At 33.7% G+C, this 21,166-nt stretch overlaps 12 protein-coding genes across 12 annotated transcripts; 6 read left to right on the plus strand and 6 right to left on the minus strand.

Annotated features, from left to right (window-relative positions):
* On the plus strand, positions 405–1,694 carry BMR1_02g03890 (Protein tyrosine kinase; the record flags this gene model as incomplete). Its single annotated transcript, XM_021481737.1, has 4 exons — positions 405–459; positions 481–1,553; positions 1,578–1,638; positions 1,660–1,694. 4 exons carry the CDS (start codon positions 405–407, stop codon positions 1,692–1,694), a joined length of 1,224 nt encoding a protein of 407 aa, XP_021338342.1.
* A 361-nt stretch (positions 1,695–2,055) lies between these two features.
* BMR1_02g03895 (hypothetical protein) lies at positions 2,056–3,954 on the plus strand (the record flags this gene model as incomplete). The annotated part of the gene is made up of 3 exons (XM_021481738.1): positions 2,056–2,184; positions 2,206–3,697; positions 3,731–3,954. 3 exons carry the CDS (start codon positions 2,056–2,058, stop codon positions 3,952–3,954), a joined length of 1,845 nt encoding a protein of 614 aa, XP_021338343.1.
* On the plus strand, positions 4,124–5,126 carry BMR1_02g03900 (AmmeMemoRadiSam system protein B; the record flags this gene model as incomplete). The annotated part of the gene is made up of 6 exons (XM_012793084.1): positions 4,124–4,172; positions 4,193–4,274; positions 4,297–4,365; positions 4,386–4,610; positions 4,631–4,777; positions 4,826–5,126. 6 exons carry the CDS (start codon positions 4,124–4,126, stop codon positions 5,124–5,126), a joined length of 873 nt encoding a protein of 290 aa, XP_012648538.1.
* On the minus strand, positions 5,158–7,511 carry BMR1_02g03905 (LETM1-like protein; the record flags this gene model as incomplete). The annotated part of the gene is made up of 2 exons (XM_012793085.1): positions 5,158–5,570; positions 6,077–7,511. 2 exons carry the CDS (start codon positions 7,509–7,511, stop codon positions 5,158–5,160), a joined length of 1,848 nt encoding a protein of 615 aa, XP_012648539.1.
* On the plus strand, positions 8,140–8,438 carry BMR1_02g03910 (CDGSH iron-sulfur domain-containing protein, putative; the record flags this gene model as incomplete). Its single annotated transcript, XM_021481739.1, has 3 exons — positions 8,140–8,206; positions 8,227–8,370; positions 8,392–8,438. The coding sequence occupies 3 exons, from the start codon at positions 8,140–8,142 to the stop codon at positions 8,436–8,438; spliced, it is 258 nt and encodes an 85-aa protein (XP_021338344.1).
* A 146-nt stretch (positions 8,439–8,584) lies between these two features.
* BMR1_02g03915 (hypothetical protein) lies at positions 8,585–9,394 on the minus strand (the record flags this gene model as incomplete). Its single annotated transcript, XM_012793087.1, has 1 exon — positions 8,585–9,394. The coding sequence occupies one exon, from the start codon at positions 9,392–9,394 to the stop codon at positions 8,585–8,587; it is 810 nt and encodes a 269-aa protein (XP_012648541.1).
* Positions 9,562–10,206, plus strand: BMR1_02g03920 (Maf1 regulator; the record flags this gene model as incomplete). The annotated part of the gene is made up of 1 exon (XM_012793088.1): positions 9,562–10,206. One exon carries the CDS (start codon positions 9,562–9,564, stop codon positions 10,204–10,206), a length of 645 nt encoding a protein of 214 aa, XP_012648542.1.
* Positions 10,207–10,546: 340 nt separating this feature from the next.
* On the plus strand, positions 10,547–12,928 carry BMR1_02g03925 (hypothetical protein; the record flags this gene model as incomplete). The annotated part of the gene is made up of 1 exon (XM_012793089.1): positions 10,547–12,928. One exon carries the CDS (start codon positions 10,547–10,549, stop codon positions 12,926–12,928), a length of 2,382 nt encoding a protein of 793 aa, XP_012648543.1.
* Positions 12,929–13,505: 577 nt separating this feature from the next.
* Positions 13,506–14,500, minus strand: BMR1_02g03930 (GTP-binding protein SAR1; the record flags this gene model as incomplete). Its single annotated transcript, XM_021481740.1, has 4 exons — positions 13,506–13,861; positions 14,227–14,292; positions 14,315–14,460; positions 14,484–14,500. 4 exons carry the CDS (start codon positions 14,498–14,500, stop codon positions 13,506–13,508), a joined length of 585 nt encoding a protein of 194 aa, XP_021338345.1.
* Positions 14,501–15,288: 788 nt separating this feature from the next.
* On the minus strand, positions 15,289–19,668 carry BMR1_02g03935 (CAS/CSE protein C-terminus; the record flags this gene model as incomplete). The annotated part of the gene is made up of 6 exons (XM_021481741.1): positions 15,289–16,119; positions 16,140–16,381; positions 16,948–17,204; positions 17,258–17,852; positions 18,174–19,472; positions 19,494–19,668. 6 exons carry the CDS (start codon positions 19,666–19,668, stop codon positions 15,289–15,291), a joined length of 3,399 nt encoding a protein of 1,132 aa, XP_021338346.1.
* BMR1_02g03940 (hypothetical protein) lies at positions 19,947–20,300 on the minus strand (the record flags this gene model as incomplete). Its single annotated transcript, XM_012793092.1, has 1 exon — positions 19,947–20,300. The coding sequence occupies one exon, from the start codon at positions 20,298–20,300 to the stop codon at positions 19,947–19,949; it is 354 nt and encodes a 117-aa protein (XP_012648546.1).
* Positions 20,301–20,385: 85 nt separating this feature from the next.
* BMR1_02g03945 (calcyclin binding protein, putative) lies at positions 20,386–21,128 on the minus strand (the record flags this gene model as incomplete). The annotated part of the gene is made up of 5 exons (XM_021481742.1): positions 20,386–20,636; positions 20,657–20,690; positions 20,711–20,781; positions 20,802–20,923; positions 21,112–21,128. 5 exons carry the CDS (start codon positions 21,126–21,128, stop codon positions 20,386–20,388), a joined length of 495 nt encoding a protein of 164 aa, XP_021338347.1.
* Positions 21,129–21,166: the final 38 nt, after the last annotated feature.

Genomic DNA, 21,166 nt, shown 5'->3' on the forward strand with positions numbered 1-21,166 from the left:
AATCACTGCTATTACATTTATCAATTTATCGTAATAAATAATCATAAATGTATCTTTGACAAACTGAAAAATGTTGCCCATGTATTAACAATAAAAGATTTAAAATTTTCAGTGATAGAGGTGATCTTTTCTTATCAATAATTAGAAATAATTTAACTAATTTAAAAATGATAAATTTACAACATTATATTAAACATGGTCTATGTTGATGTATGGAAAAATACATATCAAATTAGTTATTAACGAGTAATATGTTGATATGTACCAGTAAATATCCATAGCTGCGTCCAATTAGTAATTATTTACTATGAATATACAGCTGGTATTTCTCATCTAGACATATATATTGATAGCCGTATTCATGTTACTGAGTGTTGTTAGGGCGGGTTATGTTATAAGGTAATATGGGTAGGAATGATAACATTGGAAGCGATTCTGACATAGAATTGACACCACAAGGTATCTAAATTGGTTATTTAGATCGATATTTATCTAAAAGAAACTCCAAAGAAACCATAGGCCATAGTACATTACAATCAGAAGTATTAAATGAAGCAACAAAGGACGCTGGTCCCCAATTAAATGTCAATATTAGACATGAAAATTTATACAATCAGTTGATATTTGGTTGTAGAAGCATAAATAACTACAAAATACTGAATAAAATATCAGAAGGAACCTATGGCGCTGTATTTCGGGCTATGGATGGGGAAACTGGTAACATTGTAGCACTAAAGGAAATTAAATACCACAAAGGACTTTGGTCAGAAGGTTTCCCTATAACAAGCCTTAGAGAGATTTCAATACTCCTTGAAGCTAATCATGAAAACATACTATCGGTGAAGGAAGTCGTTGTTGGCGATGCACTTAACAATGTTTTTATGGTTATGGAATATGTAGAGCATGAACTCAAGCAACTTCTGGAAAGTAATAAGCCGGATTTCTCATTGGCTGAAAGAAAGTGTTTGTTGAAACAGTTGCTAAAATCGGTGTGTTTCATGCACGATAATTGGATCATACACCGTGACCTTAAAACATCAAACATATTGTACAATAATAAAGGGGTGCTTAAATTGTGTGATTTTGGTATGGCCAGGAAGTTTGGAGAGCCGATAAGCGACAATTATACGCATAACATTGTGACGCTGTGGTATAGATCACCTGAATTATTGTTAGGTATCAAAAAATATACACCTGCGGTTGACATTTGGTCAGTTGGTTGTATATTTGCCGAGATAATATCTGGAAAACCCCTATTTACAGGGAAGAATGAAGTGGATATGATTAATCGGATTTTCAGGCTTTGTGGAACGCCAACCGAAACTGATTGGCCTGGTTTTACCAAGATATTGGAGCACGTATCACAAAGATTTTCTGTTCAAAACTACAAGCATCCAACATTTCGTGAAGTATTTCCTTTGGGTACAGCACAATATTCCACTAACCGCTACCTTACTGATTGTGGACTTGACTTGCTTAGCAAATTGCTTGAGGTTAATCCGGATAAACGTATTACTGCCAGGGACGCTTTATCCCATCCCTACTTAACAATGGTAATCTAAAAATTAGTGACATAGGAAAAGCCACAGCCACAAGTTGAAATGTTCATGCCAACTGTTCCAGATTCTAATTGCAAGGGTAAGTCACATTATCACTGAGTTAGGAAAAAGGGAAATCATAATGTAACATCGTAGTAATTATTATAATTTTAGTAATATTGGCATTATTGTATGGACTGTACGTTTAATATACATAACTACACCGGAAGGATCAGGTGCACATAATGGTCTTAAATATTTGTTGTAAAGCCTGATTTGCAATGTAATAGCTGTATAATAAAGTTAAAGTTATACTAAATGATTAAGTAATATAGGGTAGGTAATGGCATAGCTGGTTGATAGGGCAAACTAGGCAAAGTTTAAGCATAATAAATATGGTATGAAATAGTAATGTGTGCATTAGTACGCATTTATAGATCATATCGCATATAATGTAGTAAATAAATGTAGTGCGTATTAGATCTATTTTTAAAGTTAATGGTGTAACTAAGGCATAATGACTGGAACATATTGTGCGTACGGATTAGATAGGAAACTTTCTGATCTGTGGAGATTCTCTACAAAATCAGTCTCCTCTCACATAAAATTTGCGCAGTACTTGTACGCGCTCATACACCTCACCAAAGTACGTTACCTAATCACACAGAAAAACCCATCTCTAATGTCAATTCTTCCGTTGGATGATCTACTCACCCTAGCCTTATACCACTTGCGCTCTTTGATTGTGAAGAAATATTCTGATGGTTTTGATGTGATTCGCCCTTTTCGTACGGTGTATCTCGAATCAATTTGTCAAACATACTCATCCCTAACTCAATCCCACTGCAACTCCATTGATAGCGATCAGTTCATGGAATTGGATAATGATGAACTTGTAGCCAGGATAAATCAAAATGAAAAGTTGATCAAATCTGCCAGATTATTCTCTGGATTTTGCCGACAAAAGCAATATTCGCTGGTCAAATGTAGGCAGAAGAAGCCCTTCATGAACCCTCTTTACGATGGTATTAACAAGAATATTGATAATTTGAAGTATGAAAATGAGAGGATAATGCTATTCATCGGCAAATTTCCCAAGCCTAACGTTAAGCATAGATCTGAGAGAAAATTAAGCATTAGTAATTGTTCCATTGATACAAATAACTTGATGAAGATGGAGATGCTGAAGATCAGTAGAGAGATTAAAAATCTAGCTATTAGGACGAAATTCATGTGTGATTACAAGATCGATGTGTATAACAATCTATCAACTGCACTGATTAATGTACAACATCTTTCTAAACACAAAATTGAAAGGTATATTTCCAGAAAACAACGTTCCAATTTTGTAGCACGTGTGAATGACATTAAAAACAATAATATTACTGATTACAAAGACTCAATACATACACTGCAACAAAATTTTGTGATTGATCAGGAATTTGTAATTTTAAGTGAGGTAATAGATCATCATGATGAAAAGATTGTGGAAGTTAATAAGTCCCAAACTACAGAGGATGTAAGCGATGTAATGGTTACCAGTGATAGGTCATATCACGTCTCCAACAGTTTCTATGCGAAATCCGAACAATCATTCAAACACGATTATGTCAATGACTTGTTCCGATTCAATACTGAAGAATTAGAAGACAGCGATATTGATAACAGAAAAAGTGACAGCTTCAAATGCATCCACTATTACCATTTGAGTAGTGGACAATTGGTTTTAGACAATGAATTTTTGAATTGCAATGACCATGCCCAATGCAAAAATTTGTCTACCAATACCAAGACTTGTAGGCGCCATTATATTGATAAATTCGTTTCTAAAAAGCAGGATTGTCCCATTGTAGATATTGTTGAGAAAGAGCGTGAATCCACCACTATAATGAATGAACCTATTATACAAAGTGATGCGGATAGTGTAGAAGATTGTGAAGAAATATCTACAAAGTCCGACAGCCAAGACACTGTGGCTGATCATACATTCCGTATTAAGACGGTTGAAGATCTGATAGAACCAGTAGACACTAGTGAAAGCGACGATAACTCGGGTTATGTAATTGTCGATAGGGATTCTGGCAAGAATATTGAATGTTTGATTGGGGATATGTACAGGAGAAGCTGTAATGTGGATAATGTAGATGTAGTTCAAGGAGGTAAGGTCAATTCATAAAAGGGATCTAATATAGAAACTATAGCTCTTAAACATGTTGATGTCGACCTAGTCTATAAAGAAGTAGGAAAACTGAGTGTAGATGACATAAAAAGTTCAAGCACTTGTGCCATAAACTATGGAATTGTTGACTGTGACAATTGCCTATCAGATGAACGATTAAATGGTACTAAGTCCAGATGCTACGAATTTGCCAGAAAATTCAAAATTTGTAGGTGGAAGTACAACAATCGTACATAAATTATAGTTAAGATGCGAATTCATAGTATAAACTTAATCTATGCCTAGTGATACCTATAAATAACTCCATAGGTGTACCCACGGTATAGTATTGACCCTAGCCCTATAGTGTAACACATATTTGTTAGGTGTGTTTTGTGTATTTCCATTTCAATTGTTGAATATTGTAATGAGCATAAGGATAGCTACTCATGCTGGGAGTTGGTATTCTTCCGTAGGTACTGAATAACACATTTAGGCAATGTACTAAAAACCAGAATCTCCTCCGAATTATCCACACATCCAGAAAACGAAGTGCTTGTAAAATACATAATAACACCGTAGGCAAATCGAGTCATTTAGTCATGCTGGCTATGATTATTCTCTGAAAACTGCATTATACGCCTATTCTAAGATTAGGACTTTCAAATAGTAAAATTTAACATATTTAGTTCGAAAATATTTATATTAGGGCCATCACACCATGTCTATTTTGAAGGTTGCGGGCTTGATAAATGTATTAAATACGAAACGCCCATTGGCAATCTGGATATAGACACAGAGACTGTAACTAATCTGTTAGCAAATGATCATTTTATGAATATTAGCAAGGGCACATCTGAAGATGAGCATTCAATTGAAATGCAATTGCCCATCTTGAAACTCATTTTGGAAGGGTAAACTAATTTAAATCTAGATTTCCTGATGCTAAAATAATACCCATCATGATTGGTGATATAGATGAACAGTCAACCATAGGCATTGCCAATTCACTACTAAAATATTTTGAAGACAAGGACAATTTATTTGTAATCTCTTCAGATTTCTGCCACTTTGGTGCAAGGTAATAATCTATTTAATGTTCACTGAGTTTTTAAAAAATTAATTCAAGATTTGGATTCTATAAAACTCCATACCCTGGCATACCGATACACGAAGCTGTAGAGAAGTTGGACAAGGATGGCATTGATCTTATTCTAAAACACAATTATAAAGGGTTCATAAGCTACTTAGATGATACTAAAAATACAATTTGCGGGAGGAATCCGATACAGGTTTTGCTAAAGTTGCTCACCTTTTCCAAATTAAATATATTCTCAAATCTTGAAAGTTATGCACAATCCAACCCAGCTACTAATATAAGAGACTCCAGTGTTTCCTACGCGGCGGTTGTTGGTACAATAATTAATTAATTGGAATTGGTACAAGTAAATAGTTGAGTAGTTAATTTGCTCCAATATCATCGTATGATTTCTCACCATCATTAGACTTAAGAATCAGTTCTTCTAATTGTGATATAGAATCATTAGTACTCATTAAGAGTTTTGATGCTTCATCCTTTAGTTTGTTGATATCATTGCCATCTGACTCTGACACCTTGAGTATAAATGCCAAAATCTCATTTAGAAGCTTTTCTTGTTTATCAGTGATTGATTTTTGCAGTTCCATTGCTTGATTCAATTGATTGAATCTGGAAATCAATTCTGGTTTGGATAATTCGTTAGATTGAGATTCATCTTCATCCAATTGCGATTCAGATTGTAAGGAGGTGCTTTCGATGCTTTCGGTGCTTTCCCTTAGATTAGCCTCTGTCATTAAAAGTTCTTGGAGCTGGTTTTGGCGCTCAATAATCTCCTCTGCATAAGTTTTTGTGACTAATGAATCATTTATCCAGTGTATTGTGGATAAATCATAGCATTGTATAATATATGATGATCATGCGTAGTACAATTAACCATACAAAATATATTATTTATTTGTGTGTAATAGGTATATGCGATTTAGTATTAAACATTTATTTGAGATTTATTCAAATCACATGTAATAATGTGATATAACTATTAAATCATGTGATGGAAATAAATTATTAAAATAAAAATAATTCGCATTTAAACATTCTATTAGTGAATCAAAGATAAATCAATTTATTTATATCATATGATTAGATAATCAATATTATAACTGTCAAATTCTATCAATTGTTAAGAGATATAAATAGGTAGTTAATATAATTTAAAGTTGTTTAAATATTAATCAGTATGATGACATATGAATAAATAATGGTGTATATGGAAATTTTATATTACTAAAGATATAATACGCGATTGGTTAATACATATTATATTATATAACAAAAACTCACCTTCTTCTTTACAATGTGGTTCGTCCTCCTTTTGTATATCCGGCGTTATCACATCCACTTTCACCTCCATGGGTGAGTGTGTCATTGTAATACAGCGGCTCCACAACAACAATATCAGTGGAATATCCTTGCGGCCCGATAAATCTAACCACATAATCAAGTTCTGTTGCATTTGCTCTTTCGTTATATCGTAAAACTTCATGGCCCTGTCACGACAAGCTTCACTCAGCTCATCTACCGTTAATGATTCGACTCCTTCCCACCTGATCATCTGATCTTCTCTTTGAATTTTCAATAAATGGTGGCGCAATTGTAATACAACATGTGAGTGCAACGAAAATGGGCGTATACCAAGCAATTTACACATAACCTGTAGTGTTTCTAGGTTCATCTTATCAAGAACAAATTCTTGCTTTAGCAGTTTTGAAAATACCACTAGTTCATTTGCTGTTAGAAATGGATTCATATCACGGTCATCTTTATTCATCAACCTTTGCTGAAAGGCACTAAGCGCTTCTGCTTTTGTGCGAATTGACGAATCTAGTTCCGCCTGCAGTAAGTTATTTGTATGATTCTGTACTAGCTCCTGAAAGAATTCAGCCAACTGTTTCTTAACTAATAGTTTCTTGTGTAAATATGAAGTATCGCTATTTGTCTGCTTAAATGTGGAAGGAAGCATATTGGGAAAGAGTTTTATGGCAACAGGAAGCAAAAATTCCGCAAATGGGACGATCAAGAAGAATGAAAATGGCACCAATTTGAAGCAATCATTCAGAGTCCTCATTAGCAATTTGTGCTCTTTATAGCCTAGTTGATGGCCCTTAAACTTCTTTAGCATAATAAAATAGGAAACCCTAACATTTACAGCGTATAATTTAAACCCAGTTTTACACCAGTGAACTGTATGTACAATTCCATTCCATACACTACGGGTTAAACTTACTACCCCTGATTGTCTAGCCGCCCTTGCTACTCTAAGGGAACGATTAATACCACTGCCTATGAGACGAATGAATTTACCAAATAACTTAAACAGCCCAGTGGTCAAATTTATAGAAATTTTAAATGGTTTGAGGATGATTTGAATTGTCCATTTGCATAGCTTAAAAGGGAATTTGATTATCGTCCCTATAACCTTGATAATTATGCTACATTTGCTGGGCTTTTTTGTAGAAAACTGTCTGCAATAGACAGTTGATAAATTGTTGTATCCATTGTTGTATATTTTATCGATGTTGGATTTGTTAAAGGCGGAATAGTGAATTAGTCTTGGAGTGTATAGGTGATATGCCAATTGCAGTTTTGCGTAGGAAGTTGGGTGTAGGTTTACGCTTTGCAAGTAATTGTATTCATGAACTCTACACTTTAACGCTAATAGGTTGTTTGGGAAACGAAAATGTGGGCGCCAAACCCCAGGGGTCAAGTATGTATACATACGTAGCATCACATCACATACAGTAGTCTACCACATATGCAAGTGCCATTCACTAGGTCCGATGATCATACATTTCGAGCAGTTTACTGAGAACATTATTATTTTGTATACATATTTATTATTAATAATTAAATTATGGTTAATTATTCGTTATTTTTAACGAGCAATTGATTTATATTTATGTAGTACTATCCTCACTAATTTTTAACTAGTGGCAGTTAATCACTGAATCTATTAATGAAATTGACAATTTGAAACAATAATAAACTATTATTGTTATATTATAGGCTAAAAATTGAAATTATACCCAGAAGTATTATTACTTGGTATAATGATATATCTTGTGACGATTTGAAATATTGTTTCACATTTTAAATAATACATATCTAGATGCAAAATATTTCGTTATTTTAGATTATTATATAGTATTTATATGTTTGTGATTGTAGTTGTTAGTTATTTTGTAAGCTTCAAAGTACAATTTGTTTATGAGCCGTATCACACAAGTTGTGCAAATGCAGGCGTGGGATAGGGCTTATAACGTAAGCTTATGTATGATAGCACATCTCTACACTTAGGATTCTATTAAAGAATATCTCATAATTTTTAATAAGATATTCTGGCATATATGGGCGCCAATACTTCCAAAAAAGTTCAAATCGGACGTAAGGCTGGTGAATATATCAATAAAAGAGGTAATAAAAACGTCAATTAGGCTATGAAAAGGAGCATTCTATCACAATTTCAGGTCTAGAAGTTCCTGCAAAAAGATTTTCAATTTGCCGTTGTTGGCAATCTGCTAAATTCCCCTTCTGTGATAACGCACATCAAATTTTGCAGCGCAAGCAAGTCAACTGCGGTAGACACGACTTTTACTTAGGTCCAGTAATGCTGGAGATTAGAAGACATGATTTTAAACCGACTTGACAAATGCAAACAATATTAGGATTAATTTATAAATTATAGTAAAATTGATTTTCGCAACGGCGTTTCGTTTGTGTAATTAATCAACTAGTCGATCACTTTAAAAAATCAATTAGCAATTTTTAGTGCAAAATTTTCGTTAATTCCAGTTATATTATGGGATCCCTAAAGCTAAGTGTCACATTTGAGACATCTATTTTATGAAACTTTCCGGCATCGTCGAATCTTTCAAAAATCTCCTCCCTTATTTGATCCAATCTTGTTTTCTGTAGTACTAATTTATCGGGTTGCAAAATGTTTTGACTATATTCAGCAACAGTATCTGGATTTTCATCAAAAAAATCCTCGTATTTGTACTTTTCGATTACTCTTGCCAAGTCAAACTCCATTTCCCTTTCTGCGAAAGATTTTGAAAAGTGACTGCCAAAGAGGATGTATATTTCCGCAGCATATGCTGCTTTGGCCTGTAAAGTACAAAATACAACGGCTTCGATTTGTTTCCCATCATTGGTAGTGAATGTGTTAATTATTTTGCGGCGTATTGGTGATATTCTAAAAGTAACTCCCCTCTCATAATATGGAAAGTGGATAAGTACCATTTTACCTTCTGAAATGTATGGATCAATTGTTCCGTCAATATTATCCAATATTCCTACATAACCAGGAGGTATAATTGTTACACAATTTCCCAGGAATAACACAAACAAAAAGGGTAAGGTGTACAATTTCAGGTATATAAACCACCTGTGTCGGAGAATCTTAAATGGCTTTGAAGGCTTGACAAATAGACCCAAATCCTGCTTAATTGCGATGCCCTTGTTGTTAAAGGAAAATTTTTTATGGCTTATTTTATTGAAGAATACAAGTGATTGGCGATAATTTATAGAGTTTACTGAAAATCTAATAAACGCATACGTACCAAAATTAAGTGGGTTTGTTAGATTTGTAAAAAAAATCATAGAATTTCACATGTATAATATGTATTTTTATGTGTAATAACACTGATTATCAGGTCGACTAACACTGTACATCCCATATTATACCACATATATTGTATAATACTGTGATGATAGGCACCATGTGTGATGTTAGTTATGTAAAATAGAATACCAAAAACATATCTGCTATGATATTTGTGGAAGATACTAATTTGGCTCGGTTGCGATCAATTCTGAACGACTTCGACGCCTCAGATCGTTACATTGATGTGCGCCTGGAATTATTGCATATATCCAATGTCGAAAACTCGATACCAACTGGTTTTAGTGTTGATAACTATACTAGTGTGAATAACTCCACAGTTGAGGCCGTTGAAGGGATATACTGCTATCTAATAATGGCAATGAACAAATGTTTCCCTGATTATGACTTTTCATCGCTTAATTATTCGAATTTTAAAAGGATTAAATCTATTGGTACTGTGCTAAATACAATCGATTACAAACTATCGTACATAATGGAGAGGTTGATACTAGATTTCTCAAACGACCTATGGAGCAGTATAAAAAAGGTAATATCACTCAATGAATCGGAAGTTTATACCTATGAATCTGGGCCCGAAGAGGATTTATTCAATAGTGAGTGCTGTTTAAACTCGTTTAATTACTTTTTCTATGACAAAAGTCAATGCAGGATATTATTCTTCTCCAGCGTCACCAAGTCTAAATGCTTAAATCGTAGGAAAGATTCGGAAAATGACTTATTTATTAGTGAATTAACATCTGCTGTACGAGCACAAGACGCATATGTAGATGATTCCTCGTGTGAATAGCGCATAACCGTGTGTTGTGTTTTTTTGTAAACATGATTGATTGTTTTGTTAAATTAACAAATTATACTTATATAACGTATGTAAGATAAAATTATTCGCTTGAACGCCAATGTAATCACACAATTCATTCACATTTAGTAATTTTATAATTGATAGTTTGGGTATTCTAATTTTTTGATATTTTAAAAAAGAAGATAAGAAATTTTTTAATATTATAACTAGTGTAACCCTATGATATATTCATTATATACAATAATGTGTGGGTGTTGGTATATGTGATAAATTAATAAAATATTCACATTTTCGGTAAATATCATACACACAATACAACTTGATTATAATGGACACTTGGTGCTGTCCTACTCCGCCATACACTGAATCAATTACAAATTTTTATCCCCCAACTCATAGTTATGACAACTTTCAGCAAGATTACACATATAGAAATAATAAAAATGTTATCAAATCATCTTTGATATACAGAGATTGTGGGCCAAATACCTCCAATCGTATAAATCGCTTCTACAGTCTAGTCTCACAGCATCTAGACTCTATTTATCTGGCGCCTTACCACCCTAGCCATTTCTCTAGAGTAAATCAAAATAAGGCACGGAGGGTTAAGAAACCTATTATTCTTTCTTCATACCTAGAGCGAGAATTGATTAATTCATTAGCTTTGGTTCACCAGAGTGATGAGTTGATAGTCATTGCCAAGCCAACTGGAGCTCTAAATTCAGGAATTTCTTTATTTACAATAGAAAATGGTACTCAATCAACTGAAAATAATGACTTAAATGATATTTTACAGCCATATGGCTACGATGGATTCCATATGCAGGTGAAATTTGCTTCTAATGGCAAAATTTGGACTTGCAGACACAATTCAAAAATATACGTCAAAGAATTAACCGCCAATGCAACATTCAAACGCAAATTTAGAGATTTAGATATACTTGAACTCAAATGTGACAATAAAAATACGAACAAATCTATGGTTTATGCTAGAAATTTCTATGGCTTTATCGCGTTATCAATTGATCTACATTCACTAGCTCCTAAAGTGATTATATCAAATAAATATGCCAATAAAAAGATTTATAATATATCAGTATCACCTTATGAATCTGGAACCGCTATATTATTAAATAAAAATGCATTTACAATTCATTCATTCTCTACTGATAGGGAAATGGATTTTGATTTATCGTCTAATAACTTGAATTGCGATATACAAACAATTACTTATGGCTCATCTGCCAATATCATTTTGATGGGAAGTCACAATTTGTATATTCAAGATATCAGAACTAAAAAATTGACGCAGCCAATAATTGACAATGGCATTAAAGCTCACATATCTACCAACTCCCGTTGGTCATTTAGGCGGATCAAAAATAAGCCTCTATACAAGGACAAACGCTACTTCTCAGCAGATTCGTGCGCATATAGCAATTATTATCGTGCCAATGACAATCTTTTTTGGGGCGCAATTACTGCAATTGCTTCCCACCCAATCCATGCGAATATTGTAGCCTTTGTCTACGGCGTGTCAGATTGCATATACATTTTTGACCTAAATATGCCCACCCGGCCCTTGTATGAATTGCCCATTACCAACTCTGTCCACATTGGCTCTCGCTGTAGGCATATCGAATGGATTGAAGCTAGCGGTTATTTCAAATGGCTACTAGTGCCTTTTAACTGGCGTGATGATGCAATAAATGTATTCCATTTTGACAGCAATATAACTATTGCCCATCCAAAGCATTTGGTTGTCTATCCTCAGGTAGATGTACTGGAAGAGTCAAAAAGATTCCCAAATTATTCCGGGTTATTTGAGACAAATAGTGACATTAGTATGCCAACAATATCAACAGAATCAAACCTCCTTAACGTCATTTTTCATGGATATTCCGGCATTACATTTGCCAAAATTGATAATCATATGCATTCACTAATGAGTAGCACATCGGGGAGATTGATAGATATTGCTTATGATGGTCATGTACTTGATAATTACATAAAGGAACATCCAGAGAAAAAAACAGGAAAATGGGTTGGTACAATTGAGGAACGAGTTGGAAACCTTGAATTGCAGAAAAATAAGGTTATTTCTATCCCTGACGATGAGTTTCTTGATGGGCTATGCGATTTAAAGGTCAAAAGTCTGGTTGATTACAACAAGCGAATTGACATACCTTCTAACTTCAAATTCGACTCCACCCTAACATCAACCGAATTTACAATAGGGGTTTCCAACTATAAAATCAATGATTTCAGTGACAATGCAATTAAACAACATTATAATAATTTGCCAGTGTATGATGGTTACAAATATTTCCAGCTTGATAGAGTAAAGTATTTAAGTAATTATTCATGGAAGAGATTGGAAAAAGTTGAGCGGTTAAACCAGAAGTGTCCATATGCTGAATTGTATAATTCATACTACCAAAATGTTAAACAAACAAAGTTACCAAATATTAACATTGATGAGTCAAATTTTGAAGATGATTTACAAGCTTTTAGTTGCAATGTGAGTGAAACTATGGGCAAAATTGCTGTAACACAACCCATTGATGTCGTTATGTGTACAAATATTGAAGATATAATGGCACTTGCAGATGGAATTAATGTAGAGAATGTAGACAAACCTAGTAAAAGTGCCTCTGATGTGTTGGACATAGATATAATTGCCAAGATAACCAATCTCGGTTTCAATTAATAATAAAATTATGACTAAATTGTATAATAGTAACTTGAATTTTAAATTTTATTTAAAAATTGAAACAACATACTCTATCTACCGATTCAAAGTTTTAAGGCATATCAAGATGGAGTAATTGAACCTTTATCAAGCTAATTTATCTGTGTTTGATGTCTTAATATACTCCAACTATCAACAAAAAATAGTTCATATTCTAAAGTATCTGAGGAAAGATTTCCTGAGGATGTCAGAGAAACTTTGGAATATTTGGGGATTCTATGTTAAAGCTACTTAATGAATTCTTAAATTTTATAATTAGGGTTTTCCTTCAACGTAATTGTTGTGAGCAGTGTCAAGGTCCATCACATCCAGCATAACGTTTATATGCATAAAATTTATGGGTCAGTCGCTGAAAGAATCGTAGTGGTTAATAACACGGACATTTTCAATGATTATAAAGCGAAGAGGGGCATACTAATTGTGCATAAAAACCCGTAGGACAACGGAGTATTAATTGTAAATTTGAATTTCAAGGGTTAAATGCTAATTGTTTTATCAATATAATTAATTTTGTAAGACAAATACACGGTACGTATTATGCGTCTTGAAGGAAGTTGGACAGCCATAAAAATGCAGGCTTATATCCAGTGCGGTTGATGATGCTACACATGAAGACTTCAATTGGCATAGCTTTCTTCCCTGGGATATATTCCTTCCCATAGGTCTTGTGTATTGGAAGATCAATACAGTCCCTTAACTCTTCCTCTGAAGCAGCTTCTGGTTTGTCAATCTTATTTCCAAGGATTACGAAGGGCTTGTAAGACAATTCTTCACAATCCAATAAAGTTCTTAACGCTTCTGCTGATTCCTGAAACCTACTACGATCAGAGACATCGATAAGGAATACCACAGCATCTACATTTGCGTAGTAGGTATTCCATATTCGGCGGGCTGAATTAATTTCAAAATCGAATAAATGGCGAAATCAATGTGTCATTTATCCATGTATATTTATACAAAACATAAAACATCACTCATGTGTGACGAATAATTTGTATATATAACTATGGATTTTTGATTCATTATTATTACACATAAATAGTATATATATGTAGCAGGTAAATGATCAAACATTAGCCATTTAATTAGTGATATTAGTTTAATTGCAATCGTGAAATTTTCAGTACACAATTAATAATATATAATATGATAATTTCTTATGTACGCACTACATATAATATATATTTAATGATGTGTAGAGTATGTTTTTAAGAAGCGAATTTCAATAATAAATGCGATAAAACAAGAGTGTCTACCTGTTTCGTGTCCACCAAGATCAAAAGCCTTGCACATGACATTACCAAGCAGCAGTTCCTCTGAATCTGAATTAAAGATCTATAATACGTGGATGTAATGTAGGCGTGTGAACAGAAACTTTATTCTCCTTGAGCATCCTCAGAAGAGTTGTTTTCCCCGCATTGTCTAGACCCAAAAATACGATACTTGCCTTTTTATGCAGTAGTCCTATACTAGCCAACAAGTCGTATATCCTAAATCAGTATTTTTGCCTCACCAATTGATTATAAACATTGCATTTGATCTGGTAGTTCACTGAGCCCAACTACCCCCAACCTCGCCCCGACAACCATTCATACCTCAATTAGACCGTTCAATTTACATCATTTGCATACATTGCAATATTGCATGATGAATTATTAACTTAAATATATTTGTTATACATTTATATAGTCGTTTCCTAATTGATCAAATGTTCTAATTAATCTAATTTGATCATCCCAAACCTACTTATTTGTATTTCTAATCACTAATCATGCATCTGTACTGTTATCTAATTCTTCAATTTTATTTTTACATCTGTTACTATTTGTCTAGTTATCTATTAAACCAGTCATAGCATCAACAAATATAGTCATGTGTGTGCGCAGTGCATTTAACTATTATGCAAATTGATATCTAATTATAACCATATCTAATTATTTATAATTATCGTTTGGAATCAACCTTAAAATGTTTGCTGTAGTAAATACTTTATTTATGTCCACGAATAATTTGACTGTTATATCATTTATTTAAGTGTGTATTCTTCAATCATATAGTATCTTAGTGCCCACTTTTAATTGCTCAAATAATAAGTGAATAAATCAGTTATAATCTTACATTATATTTGTACATTATCTCCATGGTCACTAATTAGCAAATTGTATTAATATTGTATATGTAGCTAATTAATTAGTAATTTGGGTTAATAATGTTGAACAGGCGAAATTGCCGTGAATAATAGCAATTCTATGAATTAACATAAGGTTACCCACTATACTTTCGTAATATATAATTAGAATTTGTATTAGAATTTATCATTATTTCATGAGTGAGAGTAAGGGACCCGAGTTCCTCAATTGCTTAACAGCTCCTTCCAATGGTCTCAAGTACTGGGAAAGATTTTGCGCCACCGTATTCAAATCGATGAGTGATTTATCCATCTTTGTCAATGATAGTTGGACATATGAAACGCTGTACTCCAAATCTATATCTGATTCATTATCTGAATCATCAGTTTTCTTCTGCGTCTCGAAAACTGTCCCAGAAATAACCTCGGATAAAAATTCGAGCAACAATTGTTGCTTAGTAACTAATGCAGGGTTGGAGGCAAATTTAGCCGAAGCCAGGGCGATAAGACACTTTTGTTCGTAGTGCTTTACATTTTTTGCATTGGGGATAAAAATAAATTCGATAAAGTTGCAAGATAGGCCGGCCTGGATAGTGTCCATAATAGCCATTACATCTGTGACCAACGATACCAGCCCAATTGACACAACGCATAACATGGCCAATTCACCTGTCTTGTGGGAGTGTAAGAATGTCATCAAAATTGTAATTAAGGTTTGCATGAAATTGTTATAGTAGTTCAATGGTAAGTGTTTGAATATGTGGTTTAGAAATTCAAAAGCAATGGCGCCGAGCCTCTTGTGGGTTAGACAAAAATGAAACCTCTCAAAAATAACTTGCATGTTACTTATGATTATACTCTGGAAGCATTCATGCCTTTGAAAATAGCAACCAAGTAATCTTACAATCCCCTGTACATTAGACTGGGATACTTTCCACGAATCAATAGCCAATAAATGATTGAATAGTTGAATATATATTTCTCCAGGACCTGTTGTGTATTTTAATATCATTGACAATATCTAGATTAAAGTTATCTTACTTGCATACTATAAGGGACGAAGTCATGTACGCTCCTTTGGATTATCACAGACAATGTGGGTATGATTGTCTGTTCAATAGTGTCCAATGGAGCAGCGTTCCCAGTTCCTGGTAAGTGAATTTTAAGCAATATGGATAAACATTCAAATAAGTAATGATTGTAAAGTGGGTTTATAGGACTGTCAATGACATTTTTAATGAACTCGATCACCAATTCAAACATGACGATTCCGGCTCCCTTCACTAGATGATGCATATTATATAAAAATTGACACGGTAAATGTCAGTTTACAATTTAAATTATAGTAAGTATCAATAGAATTATATTTATTTACATTTTTAAGTGATATCAATTTATGTGTTGTGGTTGTATAAGTGTCATCAATTTAAAATACATGATTTCCGCAATAACATTTACTGGTGTGGAAATACATAAATAAGCATGTATAGATAACAGGGATATAAATATTATCGTAATTTATCATGTAACAAATATTACGTAAATAAATAATCGTCTATAATAAATGTTAAATAGTAAAAAAATTCAATGCAAATTTAATTAAAGTTCAATAAATTATTGGTAAATGTTGTTAAAATATCAATATAAAAAAACATTTGTATAACCATAAATACATAATATAATAAATAGATATTGGTATGTGGATAATGGAAGTGATAATAATATATTTAAAATAGGTAGTAACGAACGTAAATTTCAGTCTAGTACGCATTATCAAACTATTATGCTTATTTAATATACATCTTTCACTTAGATAAGATTATAAACACAATAAGTATGGAATGCCTACCCTCATCCCTGAGATAGTGGAATGTGCGAAGAATTCCTTTAGAAAAAAATTCGTTAGACGGAGTTATAGTATCATTCCGGATGCAATTAGCAATAAATTCCAAATTCTGCAACAACGCGCCTTTTAGATCATGTCTGTGTTTCTTCATGTGCGGTATTACCAATATGCGATTGAGAGTTTCGATGGCAAAGCACTGCACGGCCTCATGTCTGTGCCTTATGTAATATCCCAACACTGATATTAGTGATATCAGTTCCCTACATAATCAGTTTAATAGAATTGATGTTCAAATAATCGGAGTAGCACTTACTGTTCAGGAAAAGATTTGCAAGATGTCATAATGAACTTTAATGTAGCCAAAATTAGTATGGTTACGTCTGTCTTGTTAAAGAGATCATTCTTCAAATTTTTGCAGTAGTAACTGTAGACGTCAATATCCGTATTGGCGCAAATAATCAACTGGATACAAAGTTCCTTCATCCTTATCATTTGGTTTTGATCCTGGGACGATTGTGAGTTGATCTCACTTACAAGGCCCGTAAGGATTGGCTTACAATTTTCATAACTGGAAACAAGTTTCCTTAGACATGATATTGAGGCCATTCGCCGATTGCTGCTGATATGATTTTCAAGCTCTCTCTGTACCAACTCAAGCGGAAATTCGTCTAATAACGATAGGTCATTTTCTTGGTATCCAATATTAGGCAGTATGGCCTTAAGCAACAATTCACGGATGAACTCATTATTCAAGTAAGGATTGGTCCCTGTTTGATTGTAAGAAGATCTCCATATGGAACCAGAGGTTGAAGCTAGGAATCCCAGAGCAGCAGTGGCCAAGCTTGATGATAAATCCTTATTATCATGCACAATTTGTATCCCAGTAAGCGAACCAAGGAGGGCAACAACTGAGTTATTCGTAATATTGAACTATGAGTCAATCGGGTTTTGATTACATAATATAACAAGATAAAATACTGATAAATAAACACAGATCTAATATGTAAAGTATATGTGCGATGTGTATTATAGGCAATAAGATTAGGCATATATTATATATAATGTCAACTACACATCATTAGAAATACTATAAATATAGAGTGATCAAATGACATACAGCATTAAACAAATTAGGGTGTCTAACAAAGGGATGTTATGATATAACAGCAAGTGCGTAGAACGTCGAGTTATGTAATCCATTATAACTTTCATTGCAATATTATGCATACCTCTAATTATGCAATCAAAAATGTGCCCATAGAAGACTTCTTGATATCTTTCCGCGTAAAACTTGAATATTTTACATATGGAAGTTTTGCACCTAGTGAGAGGCGCAGCTGCTGGAGGAAATTCGATTTGAAGTATCTGAATGAAACCGCCAAAGTATGTGTTTATGTTGTCTTCAAATGATTCGGGTAGGTCGATTGTATGTATGTGGATAAATATTTTAATTATGTTAATAATTCCCTCAAGTATTAGTTCGATTGGCCTTATTAAATTGGGGTTCTTGCCGTAGAGTTGAATGAAAACGCCCAATTTGGATAAGAAATATTGGAACAAAGTAAGCAAGTGTCTGTCTGATAGGGAAAGTATAATTTTCAGCTCAAACAGAATATCATCATTTCTAATTGCCTTTTTGTACTTTGAAATAAACTGCTTTATGATACCTAGTGCTTCCACCTTTTCTTCTAGGTATTTGACATTTACATTGTCAATGCCCATATGAATCAGTGACGGGTCTAAAGATACATAATTATTCTCATATCCCTTATCGAAATTGCAGGGAGCAAATATTGATTCGTTCATAAACAGATTTCTATCGTCCAAATAGAACAGTGAATCCCCAGGTTTTGACACACAATTCAAGCCATTTCCAGACAAATTGTATGCATTAATGTTTTGTGTGGGGAATATAATGGAATTAGCCTGTAAAAATCGTTCCAATTCCAAAGTTAGCAATAAATCCAACGCCTGAACCTTGCCAATTTCCTCCAACTTCTCAGTTAATCCACTAAAACAATTCAAATACGAAGCCTCAATGTTTTGGTTCATTGACAATTGAGTGGAAAACGTGTTGAGCAATTCTTTAATTTGGACGAACAAAGCAATTGTTTGAATTGTACACTTAGCATATCCAATTTTGCTAGTTTGCTGATTAGATAATGTGGAATTTTGCTGAACTTCCGTGGCCAATCTATTCTCAAACACTTGAATGCAGTTGTCATTGATGTCACTAATGAACAAGTAGAACAACACAGGTAGTGAGTAGTCAAATGTTAAGGGAAAGTCAAATTCAGACATATAAACCAAAGCCTCTTTTAGCTGTCTGTAAATCATTAAATTGATTCCTAGTGATTTACCCTTTAGGGTATACAAAAGAAGGAAACATTTAATGAAGGTGCGAAGCTGAGGCTTGAAACCACCGTAAGACTCCGGGGCATCAGCTCTTGCCTTTGTCAAATTTTTCAGACAAATCGCCGCTGCCATCTGCACTTCAACATTTGTCCCCTTTAGGAAGCTTTGATATTCTATATTAATAACATTTGAACCTGGTAATGAGGGGGCCACTATGATTCGTAGCAACGAAACGATGTTGGTGATGGCGTCGGGAGATTCTGGATCCAATAATTTAGCCAAACTTTCTTCTGCATGTTTGATTGAGGCAACATTACTGGATAGTGATTGGGAGAATAACGATATTAGGTTACCGCTCACGGCCTCCATCAGGTACACACCCCACGAATCACTCAACGCCACAGTTCTTATATGGCTAAAATTGTAGTTAATGGATCATAATTTCGATTTGCTTGTGTAAATGTATATTTGTTGTGATATACTTCAATGTTTCTGTGAATTCATAGTATCTTATATACATCATATGATATAGAATCTTGCTGTCTGCTCACTTTCAATAGCAAACTAGGCTATCAATGTTTGTCATAGAAATTAAATACGTGAGTATTTCAGTTTAAATATCCGTTATTATCCACAAATCGTATACCCTAAAAATCAAATACTTTATCCTCATTACTGAACCCATAAGTTACACGTCTAGAACGATCGCTGTTAGACATATCGCTAACTGTATCTGGTGCATTTTGATTAACTGTAGTAAGTATGTTGTTTATAGGTAATATATCCGGCTGGGGGCCCAATGGTTCGTGTCGGCAACGGTGCCTCGAACAGATTTCCCTTAGCTGATTGTCGTCCAAGGCCTTAAAGAAGGCATGGCAATCAGGGCAATCATAGCCTTTAAGCTTAGATCTGGCAGTGCCTCTTGTTACCTGGTAATATTTTTGGTCCGATGATTTGCCTTGATTATTCAACTTAATGTACATATCTAAGCTCGAAACCATTGTCGCCAGTATATTATGTTATTGTCAATTAATTAAAAAAATGTTAGAAAGCTTTTTAATCCTCCGAATACAATAACAAATTTGTTTATGGGTTGCTATCCTTTACTGCATTCCAATTTGTGGATAACACTCTGCCGCCGGATGTCTGAAATGATTTGTTCATAGCTCGTTTTGTCTTCTCATCACCCTTGCTGTATATATCTTTCAGCAATTTCATAAAAGATTCATCAGTTGTATTATTATCGGGTTCTGAATCAGAATATTCGAATTTTTTATTTTTGTTTGCAGATTTATGATCTGCCGGGTCCAATTTGTGCAGACTGCTCCAGTAACCAACTAAATGGAATGCGTGTTACGTGTTGACTTGATGAAAACTAGTTCTAGCTTATTCTAAATAATCAAACACATACTGCTGTGAGATTGTGTGTTGAATATGTGATTGGCGTTTTTAGATTCTCAAATTTTTTTTCATATAAAACGTCTAAGTGAAGGTGTAATTGCCTGCAGATTTGAAGGATATTTTACAATTAGAGTCTACACAGTCTACAACAATAGATTGGGGGAGTATGTCTTTAATGTAGAATATTATGGTTATATTTTGTGATGTCTGAATCCAGTCGTGACTAAATTGGTAATATATTGAGTAGATTTTGTGAAAAGTGAAAGTTGTTCAAACTCAAAAAATAAATTGAATATACAAATAACACATAAAATGATAATTAGATAGAGATTTGTCGGGATTCATTTTGTATGAAGTGTTTAAATTGATTTTTTGCTTAAAAAAATTAATAAATAATATGAAAGGTCCTACCTAGGTATAGTAACCATGCCAATAAAAGCTGGTGTTGTGTGGTGCCACAGTAGTG

Source organism: Babesia microti, chromosome II (genome assembly GCF_000691945.2).
Source record: "Babesia microti strain RI chromosome II, complete genome".
Classification (NCBI taxonomy): Eukaryota; Apicomplexa; class Aconoidasida; order Piroplasmida; family Babesiidae; genus Babesia; species Babesia microti.